Source organism: Peromyscus leucopus, chromosome X (assembly GCF_004664715.2).
Source record: "Peromyscus leucopus breed LL Stock chromosome X, UCI_PerLeu_2.1, whole genome shotgun sequence".
Lineage (NCBI taxonomy): Eukaryota > Metazoa > Chordata > Mammalia > Rodentia > Cricetidae > Peromyscus > Peromyscus leucopus.
In genome coordinates, this window is record NC_051083.1 from 64,399,267 (window position 1) to 64,411,581 (window position 12,315).

The 12,315-nt window shown below is 39.9% G+C and overlaps 1 protein-coding gene across 1 annotated transcript; it reads right to left on the reverse strand.

Annotated features, from left to right (window-relative positions):
* Positions 1-5,455: 5,455 nt before the first annotated feature.
* LOC114708604 (MAPK-interacting and spindle-stabilizing protein-like) lies at positions 5,456-10,338 on the reverse strand. The gene is made up of 2 exons (XM_028891975.2): positions 10,195-10,338; positions 5,456-6,611 (listed from the first exon to the last, which is right to left on the reverse strand). Exons 1-2 carry the CDS (start codon positions 10,234-10,236, stop codon positions 6,312-6,314), a joined length of 342 nt encoding a protein of 113 aa, XP_028747808.1. The 5' UTR covers positions 10,237-10,338; the 3' UTR covers positions 5,456-6,311.
* Between the last annotated feature and the right edge of the window lie 1,977 nt (positions 10,339-12,315).

Genomic DNA, 12,315 nt, shown 5'->3' on the forward strand with positions numbered 1-12,315 from the left:
CTTAATAGAGATATCTTCTAGTTCATCTCCCGGTTAAAGGGCTGTGAGCAAGAAAGTGAAAAGATGCATCCAGTTGGTCTATGGCTTTAATGTGTTGAGTCTGAGAATAATATAACACAAAAGATGCAGTGGACATAGTAAGAGGTTTCCTGTAGGTGGGGTGCTTTTTAGTATTCTGTTTGTAGTGATATATGAATTATGATTTTAATTGGATTTCAGAAAGGTGATAAAATAGTTGGATGATAAGTATGAGGAAAACATTATATTTTACTGTAATCTTTCTTCACAAGTTAGAACTTCAGTCTTATTGCATAAACATTCCAGCCAGGTACTCCATTTATTAGATAGAAATATACATAGTCTATGGTGTGCAATAATAATAGTGGTCTAAGGTGATAAGATAGAGAGAAGATCCTTTATGAATATCAGATGACAAGCAGAGGGCCTAGGCATGGACAAGCACAATGAACTCATGGGGCTTTAGATAAATATTTTATATTTAGACCCAAAGTCAAGTATATGCCAGTTGCATGATTGCTGAGAATTTGTCAGAAGCCTATTCCAGTTCAGTCTTTTGAGACAACATGTAGTAAGCCACAAAGAAGCAGTTGCCAACCTGCACCTCAGCTTCATACAAAGCACACAATTTGTGTGGAGATTAAATGAAAAAGTTGTTAGACCCCCAAATGTCCCTGTGTACCAGGCTTTTTCTTTTGGGCCACTAACCAGCTCCCAAATCATGACACCGAGATATCTTATTAGTTATGAATGCTCAGCCTAGCTTAGGCTCATGTCTGGCTAGCTCTTTTTACTTAATTTAACCTGTTCTCTTTAGCCACCTTTTGCCCCAGGATATTTTACCGTTTCTTTCTGTATGCCCTACTTTGTGTCTGCTGGCTGGCAACTGCCTGGCTGGCCCCAGGTGTCTCCCTCGTTCTCTCTTCTCTTTTTCTCTTGTTCTTCTCTTGAGCCTAGGGTTCTCCTGATATTTATTCTCTCTGCCTGCCAGTCCTGCCTATCCTTTCTCTGCCTAGTTATTGGCCATTCAGCTCTTTATTAGACCAATAAGGTGTCTTAGGCAGGCAAAGTGAAACAAATACAACACATCTTTACATAATTAAGCAAATGCAGCATAAACAAAAGTAACACACCTTTACACAGTTAAAGTAATATTCTGTAGCAAAAACAAATGTAATGCATCTTTATCTAGTTAAAATAATATTCCCCAACATCCCTGCATAATTTATCTGTCTTGGTGGCTTGGTGGTTCTCATTGGGTTTAAGAATAGGCCTCCCACTCACATGCACAAAAAATTAATGTTTGAAGATACGTTTTCTTGCGTTTTAACCAAACTGAACAATTCCTTGGTTTTTAAAGCTCATAATATCCTCTTCCTTGTGTAGAAAGAATCAGAAGAGAATCTGAATTTCTAGGGTGGTACATTGGATCTAGTCCCACTTTTAGTACTACAGAGAGTGCTACCTAAGGGAACTTCCTTAGGTGTTTTTCCTTAGCTTTAGCCAAGAATTTTATAGAATCTGATCTGTATTTTCCTCATGAATTCTCTTAACATTATCCTGTAAAGTTCTTTAAAATTTCCCATTGTCAATACATTTTATAGCTTCACTCTTTGTGTTGGCTAGAACTTCTATAGCAAGGAGTCTAAAGAGTATAAACTAGGTAACAGGGTTCCCACCGTGAGATTTGGTCCTTCATTCTAGCTCGCATTAACTACAATTGTGTATTGAATCTCCTCTTGTCATCATCATTATTTCCTCAGTTAAGCTTGCAACCCCCACCTTCATCCCCTCTCTGTGCATGCGTGTGTGTGTGTGTGTGTGTGTGTGTGTGTGTGTACTCTGTGTCATTAACAACAGTGAAAAATAAGGATAAACTATGCCATGGAAGATTATTCTGTAGTTTATACAAAACATAAAGAGAAAATTTAAGTGAGTAGAAGCTGTTTCATTTGATATTTAGTCATTTGAGAAAATTAGGATGCAGAATGTGGGAATATATGGTAGTCTATGGAGGAGTGCTGTATTTATTAATAATTCATGTTTTATTCATTCATTCTGCAATGCTGATAGATATTATCATTTACATATAAGAAGCATATACCCTCGGCTTTGAGGAATAGAATCATAAAGTTCAACACATGAGTCTACTCATTCTAATGATATTAAACAATACTAAATGTTGTATACCATGCTCAGAACTTTCCTAATTATTCTACATTGAGCTTTTCATTTGCACATCATAATATGTGGAGGTCTCTGCAAACACCAGGGCCAGCAGAGTAATGATCTGCATGAGGCAAGAAGGAAGTTTGATTCAACACAACTCAGTAGCCAGTGTTGGTTCAAACTTCAAGTGTCTGACACTAGGCAAGTTACTGTAGGCATATTTTAGTACAGTTTCCTGGTATTACACAATCCTATTCACACAATGAGGCACATTTACATAAAAACTTTTCTCAAAATACATGTCACTTCTTCCATGAAAATAGTTCTAGATATAGGTTACATGTGTTATCTTAAGGGCCTAAGGGAGAATCTGGTATGGTCTCAGTCATACAGATAGCACAGAGGTCATCTGGAGTGTAGACAACCTTTGGTCCTGTTTGTGGAAGCCTGGGGGAGCCCCTGGACACACACACACACACACACACACACACACACACACACACACATATATAGTGCAGAGGTCATCTAGACTATTAGCCACCTCCACTCCCAGCCTTCTGGGCAGAAAACATGTTATACAACTCTTCATTTGAAGAGACAACTCTGTGTGTTTAACATTCCTGGTTTCCCTAGGGCTTATCCATGAGCACAAGGACCTCATACCCTTCTACATATCCACATTTCTAAGTTTTTAAAGAAAAAATAGTGGTTGTAATAGAGACCAAGATTGAATATATAGCCTCTAGGGATAGTCTAATTAATATAGGCAAGTGTAAGAATTATAAGAATAGGTAACATAGGACCAAAGAAAGGGAAAAATCATCTTAGCCATATGGCTATTCAAAGGTCACTTGAGAGATTTTTATCTATCTCTTTATATAAATAATTAATTTGACCATCAATATATGATAAAAACTCGACACATTAAAGTAACACATGCCAGGAAATTGTTGACAACCAAGATTATGCTTGAGCAATAGATAATCTATAGTGGCTCTATTTTGTAAAACAGTGGTCCTCAGCTCACTCATCTGGGTTGATTTTTGCTAATATCTTTGCTGTTATATTAGTAGTCTTACTAATCATCCAGGCCATCTTTGAGACCTCTCTTTGTATTCCAGGAACCATTCCGGGGATAGTCAATGAAAGAGCTGTTGTAGCTGCAACCATTACAGAATAGAATAGATGCAAAGAATCACCACAATTTTGAGGGAGAGCTCTCTTAATTATATTGATGGTTTGCAAAGATTTACTGAGAAAAATGGGTATAATATGGCCTACCCCACATAAAACTGTATAACTTGCAGGAAGGGCAGCATAAGTAGCATTTCCACAAAAAAGGTCCATCTTAAAGGCATGTGTTTACCAGAGGGAAAGGCATGATTAGGTGGAATTGCAATAAGGAGGGATTTGAGTACATTTAAAGCATAAACAATGTGATAGAAAACACCATTGACAGGAATATCAGGCAAAGCCCTATGAATACAGGTGCAGGCAGATTCTATGTTGTCCCTGTTATTTGTACATAGTGCATATGAGTGACCCTTATGCCATGCAGATTTCTTTTTAAGATCCCAAGAATAGAGAGGTCTCCTCTGATATGAAAGATTGTTCTTGTTGACTGCCATGTGCCAAATGAAGCCAGAGGTTATTTTCTTTCTTCTCTTCTCTCCTTCTCTCTCCTTCTCTTCTTCCTTCCTTCCTTCCTTCCTTCCTTCCTTCCTTCCTCTCTCTCTCCTCTCTCTCTCTCTCTCTCTCTCTCTCTCTCTCTCTCTCTCTCTCCTTCCTTCCTTTCTTTCTTTTTGTTTTTTGTTTTTTTGGGCTTTTTTGTGAGACAGGGTTTCTCTGTATAGCTTTGAAGCCTATCCTGAAACTCGCTTTGTACGCCAGGCTGGCCTTGAACTCACAGAGATCTGGCTGACTCTGCCCCCTGAGTACTGGGATTAAAGGCGTGTGCCACCACCGCCTGGCCCAGATGTTATTTTCTAAGCCATTGGCAACAGATAGTAATATTCTAGGTACAATAATATCAACTTTAGTAAACAATACGTCTGGTATTCCTTTTTTCCCCAACATAATATTTTGTTTTTATTATTTGGAAATTTCACATAATTCACCCTGATCACATTCACTTCTCATTCCTTCTAGGTCTACCCTCCCACACTTGTGCCTTCCCCTCAAAAAGAAAAAAAATACACCAAGTCCAATTTGTGTTGCCCATATACTCATTGGTGCATGGTCAAACTCCCAGTAGCCAGCCCCTTAAAGAAAACCGAGTCCTTCCCTACCCACCCCCCACCAGGAGCCATCAGCTTTGAAGAGCTACACTTCAGCATCTTTATCATGGTTTTTAAGGACTCTCTTCAATGGCTTCCTGCCTAGACTGTTTATTTGCTGGGAGTGTGTATGTGTGTGTCACAGTAGCCTTCAGTGTCTCTCATCCTCAACCATTGAGTCTGCAGTCATATGGATACCACTGCAAAAGAGACAAGGGTCCATAACAGCCAGTGGCAACATGGACCACGGATATCAACATAGCCTCAGGCAGCATCCATATGTCCTCCAGTGGAAATATGGACCAGAAGTATCAATATGGTCTCAGGCAGTAGCACAGACCACTGACACTAACATGGCCTCTGGCAGCTGCTTGGATCACAGACATCTACATGCCCCCCTCCCCACACATACACACAAAGCAGCATGGACCACTGACACCAGCATGGCCTGTGGTATCAGCACAAACCACAGATGCCAATATGGCCTTTGGTGGTAACAAGCATGATGAACATCAACAGGGCCCTCGGCTATAGCACAAATTATGAACATCAACATGGTCTCTGGAGGCAGCATGGACCATGGAGGTCTTTCAAGGGGGGCCCAATCCAGAAAATGAATGAATCATTCTCTATCCTGGACATCCTGCCGTTACTCAGAGTCAGGATGATCGTGTAACTGGGCAGTGTGTGTGTGGGGGTAGGGGCCTGTGAGAGCTCCAGACTGCTGCATACTATCCTGCCAGCCCTGTTCAGCAATAACCTGCCCCCTTCCACACCTGCCACTTCTCTTCGAGCATCATTCGGTTCCTCCATCTTTCCCACCTCTCCATCACACATTTATTCATTGAAGTGGCATTGCAAACTGCAGCATGTCTCTCTCTCTCTCTCTCTCTCTCTCTCTCTATATATATATTATATATATATATATACACTATACATATATATATATATATATATATATTATATTATATATATATGTTTTACCCCAACAGCTTTACATGCAAATACTCATTGAAACAAGTCATTGGTCTGGTTCAAGGTTTCTGGCCAAGATATCCTGTTGTTGCCCAGCGTCAGGGTGATCTTGTGGCTGGGCAGCACACCTGGGGGTAGGATCTGAGGGAGCTTCAGGTCACTGCACACCTCTATGCCAGTAGCTCTAGTGGCTCACCAGCCATGACCAATGGCAGCACTGGGCCCCACAATTTCCTTCCCTGAGCAGGGTAAGAATCAAGAGCTGCGGCAGCCAAGGCTCCATGCTAAGGGCCGGGTCAACTGGCCTCCACCTCCCGGTAGACCCAGGACTAACCCTACTCAGCAATGACATTCCTTCAAGCTCTCATACACTCTCTTCTGCATGCTGCTATGTTCCACCATCTTCCTGTCCAATTTTATGAGACCATTTTTTAAAAAGCATCTTCCCATAAAACCTGCCTCTTGTTTAGTTGTTCTAGAGATACTGTGGGCTCTGCAGACTCCTCCTCCACTGCCTCTTCCTCCATTGCATCTTCCCTCAGAACTTCTATGGGTCTCTCAGCTTCCTCAGAGCTACTCCTTGGGTGCAGATGGCCACTGCCATTTTGAATCAAATCCCGGGCATTCCTTTTTTCATCTTCATATGACTATAATTTCCACTTTCAGAGCTTTCCAAAGAGTACTTAATTATGCTAAAATCTGTATTATTGCATTTTAACTGATGAGTTAGTTCAAGCAAAATATCCCCCATTGGTGTGCCAAATATTTGTATACCATCTTTTGTCTGGAGAACTGGTCCTAAAGGATAAAAACAATCATTAGCATGGCAAAACAGCATCATACTGTCTCCTATTACAGGTATGGCTTTTATCTTCATAAAAAGCATTTGAATTCTGCATTGACAAGCTGAGAATTAGCATGCAATACAGTCAGTAAACATAACAGCATCATTTTGGGGTCAGTGATATTGTTTTCTTGTTTCTCCAAAGTCTCAGCTTGATGAGTTAGAGTGCTGATGTCTCCCCAAGTTATCAGCTTACTCTTCTTTTTGGACTGTCCCCTCTTGATGGATTTGTTGACTGCCTTCAGATATTTCATTTGTCTGGTGGTCTCAGGGATGCTGTCCTTGTTGGATGCATCAGAGTGGGAGCCATATGGGAATTTATTCATGTTCTGGAAAGACAAAAGCTGTGTTAGTTAGAGTTTCTATTGTTGTGAAGAAACACCATGATCATGACAATTCTTATAAAGAAAAACATTTAATTGAGTGGCTTAAAATTTCAAGTTTAGTCCGTTATCATCATGGTGAGATATGGCAGTTTGCAGGCAGACACGTTGCTGGAGAAGTAGCTGAGAGTTCTACATCTTGATCCACAGGCAGCAGAAGGAGTCCCTGTCTTACTGGGCATGACTTGAGTATATATCAGACCTCAAACTCCCTTCCACAGTGATGCATTTCCTCCAACAAGGCCACACCTATTCCAACAAGGCTACACCTCCTAATAGTGCCACTTCCCATGGCCAACAATTCAGACACATGAGTCCATGGGGGCCATACCTACTCAAACCACTGCACAAGCATAACCTAGACTCAATGTTAGAACATTGAGCCCTTTCCATTGCTTAGTTTCTAAATCTTTTCATTTAGCATATATTTCAGGCTATGTCTCCATTAGGGAAAAATGCTTTGGGGCATCAGAAGAAGAAACATCCCTTTAAAGTGAAAAAAAATTAAATTTAACATAGATAAGTGTGGCATAGTATGTGGTGATTTAGGTGAGTGTATATACCCTTTTTATTTTTAAAATTTGCCATTTAAGCATTTGATGGTGCTGTTCCACAATTGCTTAATCCTGTGGATTGTAAGGGATATTAGTAACATGATTAATATTCCATAAACTGCAAAATTCTCTAAAGCATTTGCTAGTATAAGCAGGATCATTACCAGTTTTTAGTTGTAGTGGGAATCCTAGCAAGAAAATGTGTAAGTTCCACATGAAGCATACTAACTAGTGTTTTTCTGTAGCCCCCAGGGCTCCATGCCATGCCTGGGGCTGTGCTCTGCAGCTGACTAGTTAGAGAGGTGCTGTGCATGCCTGTAGTGAAATCCAAGCACAGGTCTTTACACAGATGGCATCAGAGAAGGCCCAAGACACAGACTACTGTTGTTTCAGATGTCAAGCTGATGTCCACTCACGACTAATTATGCACTAGAAGCTTGGAATACTGTGTAAAATACTGTCTATAGTAGAGGACAGGCTCTCATGAGCCTCCTTTAACTTCCTCCCTTGCCAGAGTCTGACCATTTATGAGACCAAGGGCAAGAACAAAACTAAAACAAATAAGCAAACAGACAGACAAAATCTACTTAATTATGGTAATTAACTTTGAAAGATTTAAACCTAAGATAAAAGATTTGGGAATCTTTAAAATTTAGAGCAATTTTAATTTTGAGCTCAAGGAGACTCTCCTACCAGGCAACTGGATACTTAGAAGTATATAAGAAATAATCACAGAAAATCCTGAAGGAGAAAACAATTGGGGTTTTCCATGCAAGTATGGGAAAATACATATCTAGCTAAGACTGTTAATGAGTCAAAACTGTGAACAATATCAAAGCATAACAATTTCATGGAGAAAGATTTTGCTGGGAGGCTTCAGTTTTTACTACATTATGTAGTCAGTCTAATGTAATAGATTTTAGGCTGTACCAAAAATAGTTTTAGATGGAAAGTTCAAAATAATCTAACTCCTATTGGTTGTATTTTTGGTTTAACCCCTTCTGGTCTCCAAGTGAATTTAAGAAACATACAATTATGCTTTCATTTCTTGACCTTCTGTATTATCCAGAAGAAATATTTTTAAATAAATCTTTTTATTTCAATTTACTTCTGTTTTTCTTCTTAAATTCACTCCAAGCCCATTTACATTGTTATTTTTTGTTACGTTGTACAAAAATTAAAATTTGAAAAATGTTGGGCTCTCAGTGCCTGAAATGAAAAAGTCTCTATTTTTGATATACAGATAAAATTCTTATTTTGCTAATACTATAAACGCACCACTGAATGGATGCACAATTTTACCAGGCATCAGGCGGGAAAGCTTCTTCTACAGTCTTACTAACAGACAACTCACTGCATCAACCCTGGTGCAGACTTGTGTTAGTAACAGCCACAGCTAGTCCTGACTTTCCTCCTAGACAGGCCTGTAAGCACTCTCTAGAGACAGAGGTGCTGCAAGTTCAGTATTACTGCCATGTTTCAATAGAATTGGATTAATTTTTTATTTACTTCTATTTTCAAGGCAAGAAAACTCAGCTGAAGGAGTTCACTAAACCTTTGTTCCATTTTTACTCATGTCCCATCTGTTCCAACTTTGTTTACTGGATTCCATCCTTGAAGACCTCCTCTCAAATGTTTCCACTAAACCTTCCCTACATTCACAACCCTTCTGCAACATTTCTTTTCTCTCAAGTTAAGTAAGTTTTCATTCTCAGTGCATATCTATTCTTCATGTGCTAATTTACATATGAGGTCAGTTAAAATATTTAGTGGCTGAGAAATAAAAGCTGATCACAGTGAGTTTAGGCTGTTGACTTGTACAACCATAGGTGGGTACAATCTCTTTTGTGGAGCATGTAGAGCTTATATATAAAATATATACTCCTTGTGCTTTTGAAGAGCCATTTCTAAAAGCATTACAAGCAATCTCTATAATATTTTTAGAAGTAATTTTAGGCAATTCTCACAAAGTATCTTCAAAAAAAATCTTAAAAGGAGATCTTTTGAATAATTATTAATTATCTATAGATCCCAAATAACATGCTAATGCAAACTGCCAATTATTATCAGTGTGGAACAAGTAAGCTGCATTTTATTTAGTGGCACAATAATTTATATAGGCTGTTTACCAGTAAGTTGTTTAAGATGTGTTCTTCCCATCATTATTGAGTCTATAATTTCTTGTAAATAAGGAGTTACAGATTGTTGTGGAGAATTATGACATGCATAAATTTCTATAATACCATTACCTTGTTGATATATAATTCCAGTAGGTAATGAAAAGGAAGGAAGAATAATTGATAAGGAAATAAGGGATTAATTCTATGAGCTACCACTTTAGCAGAAGCATTACTTAATAAACTAATAACCTGTTCTGCTTTGGGTATTATATTTCTTATAGAATTTAACTAAGAAGCTACAGAAAACAACTTAAAGAATGAAGCCAAATTCCAATTGACATGGTCCAAAATTTTAAATTTTGCTCTTTTAGTTTATGAAAGTTAAGCACTCATTTAAGTATTGATTAGACAAGCAGGAGAAGAAAATGTCATCCATATACTGAATGACAAATACCCCAGTAAATTTTTTTTTTTTTTTGGTTTTTCGAGACAGGGTTTCTCTGTGTAGCTTTGCGCCTTTCCTGGAGCTCACTTGGTAGCCCAGGCTGGCCTCGAACTCACAGAGATCCGCCTGGCTCTGCCTCCCGAGTGCTGGGATTAAAGGCGTGCACCACCAACGCCCGGCCTACCCCATTAAATTTAATCAGCACCAGCTTAGGTGCTTTATATCCTAGTTACAATTGTTCCTGTACTAAATGTTGGGCCCATATTAATTTTCCCCATGAGGGGACCATTGGTTCATCTATATTGAGTTATTCCTGCTGTGAGGAAAACCAAACAAAATTGAACAACAAACAAACAAACAAGAACTAAGCTCTGGGGCAGTCCTAGCTCATGCAGAAGAGCCCCACTTACCACTTGGAACTCAAGTGTTGCATAAGATACTGCTTTCTGCATTCGGCAGACCCCCAGGTAGCAGAAAGGGCTATGGGCCAGTGTGTGGGAGTCTTCCAGAGTCCAGCTCTGACCTGTTGAAGGGTTCTTAGGGGGAGGAGAGAGGAATGAGGAAATGATAAATAGAAAGATAGAAAGAGACGACAATAAGAAAGACAGAGACACAGGATAGCTTTGGGAGGGCCCTGTGTCAATACCCAGTTGCCTTGAGGTTTATTCCAAAGGGCTTTTTATACAATGCCAAGGGGAGAGGCAAAAACCCTCCCCCTTTCAAGATCAAAGTACAACATACAGCCAAGTATAGACCCTTCCAAACACCTGGTAACCATGCCGGTGGTCAATAATAATCATCCCATTATGCAGCCCTGCTGTATAAAGGAAGCATAGATTCTCTGACCTTGAGTAAGGTCTTACTAGAGAGCCCCATGTGGGCCCCCAAACCAGTGCAACAAGAGGGCTCTGAGTTCTAATCAGAGCACATGGGAAGGTGATCCTTGAACACACCTGGTTCAGATGGGAAGGCTACAAATGGGCAGGTTCAGAGTGGCTTACAGGGTCCATTTGCCCTTCTTTGCCAAGATGTGTCTGTCAGGGAACTCTTTTTTTTTTCTCCTCCTAAGAGGGTTAAAGCATTACATTAACCTATTCCATCTTGCAAAATAATTGATAGGGATTTTGTCTCCCTTTTCATGGGCTCTCTTCACATTAGTTTCAATGTGCTTCCAATATTTAACATTGGCAGTCACTTGATCAGGAAACCAAGGATTAAGTTTTTCAGTTATTTGTACAAAATTGCAGTGCTCTTACTCTGAATATTTTGCTCCTCTGTATCTTAAACATCTCAAAAATTATATAAAATGCTTTGTCTCAGAGAACTGAGAAGAACCCATGTTTATTTCCTCTTTTACTTGTGGTCACGGCCCCTTGAGTGAGAGGACTGAACTGTCTTCTGATTCCATTTCTTATCTTCTCTGAGGATCGAGCCCCACGTTGGGTGCCATTTTTTGTGTGTGTGTGTGTGTGTGTGTGTGTGTGTGTGTGTGTGTGTGTGTGTGGTGGGGAGGGGGACATCTCTAAAAACACCAGTGCTGGCAGAGTAATGATCCACATGAGGCAAAAAGGAATCCCAGTACAATCTGACTCAATAACTGGCATTGGTTTAAACTGAGTCTGACACCAAGCAGTTTATTTTAGTCATATTAAATACAGTACTGTTGTATGATATTTTGTTTATGTTATGACAAATAAAGCTTGCCTGGAGATCAGTTAACCATAGAGGCCAGGCAGTGGAGGCACAAACCTTTAATCCCAGCACTTGGGAGGAAGAAACAGGAAGATCAAGAGTTCAAAGCCACCCTGGACTACACAAGACTGAACCAGTCTAAAAGAGAAACATAGCCAGTTGGTGGTGGCTCACACCTTTAATCCCATCACCTGGGAGGCTCACACCTTTGACCCCAGCACATGGGAGGTGGAGACAGGAATATAAGGCAGGTGGAGACATGATCTGGCTCATTCAGTCTGAGTATTCCTAAAGGTAAGAAGTCTCTCTAGTGGCTGGCTGCTCTGCTTCTCTGATCTTTCAGCTTTCACCCTAATATCTGACTCTGGGTTTTTATTGTTAAGACTAATTAGGATCGTGCTTCACAGTACAATTTGGAAAAAAAAAAGTTTCCTGATGTTACACAATCCTGTATGCACAATGAGGCACAATTACATAAAAACTCTTCTCAAAGTACATGTCACTTCTTCCATGAAAATGGATTCTAGAGATAAGCTACATGTGTTATCTTAAGGGCCTAGGGGGAGAATCTGGTGTGGTCTCAGTCATGTAGATAGCACAGAGGTCATCTGGGTTATTAACCATGTTCTGTCCTGCTTATGAAAGCTTGGGGGAGCCAGGTGTGGCCTGGCCCTACAGATGTCAACTAGGATATTAGCCATCTCTATTCCCAGCCTTCTCGGCAGAAAACGGGTTATATATCTCTTGCTTTCAGAAGACAATTCTGTGTGTTTAATATTCTTGGTTTCCCTAGTGCTTATCTCTGTGTGCAAGGACCTTTGTGCTCCCAACAATAATAA

What these genes read in the sequence shown, in the direction of transcription:
- LOC114708604 (XM_028891975.2), bottom strand. Translation starts at nt 10,236, where the DNA reads ATGCAGAAAGCAGTATCTTATGCAACACTTGAGTTCCAAGTG. An exon ending in CAACACTTGAGTTCCAAGTG is followed by an intron (nt 6,612 to 10,194) that starts GTAAGTGGGGCT and finishes TTGTCTTTCCAG; the next exon opens with AACATGAATAAATTCCCATA.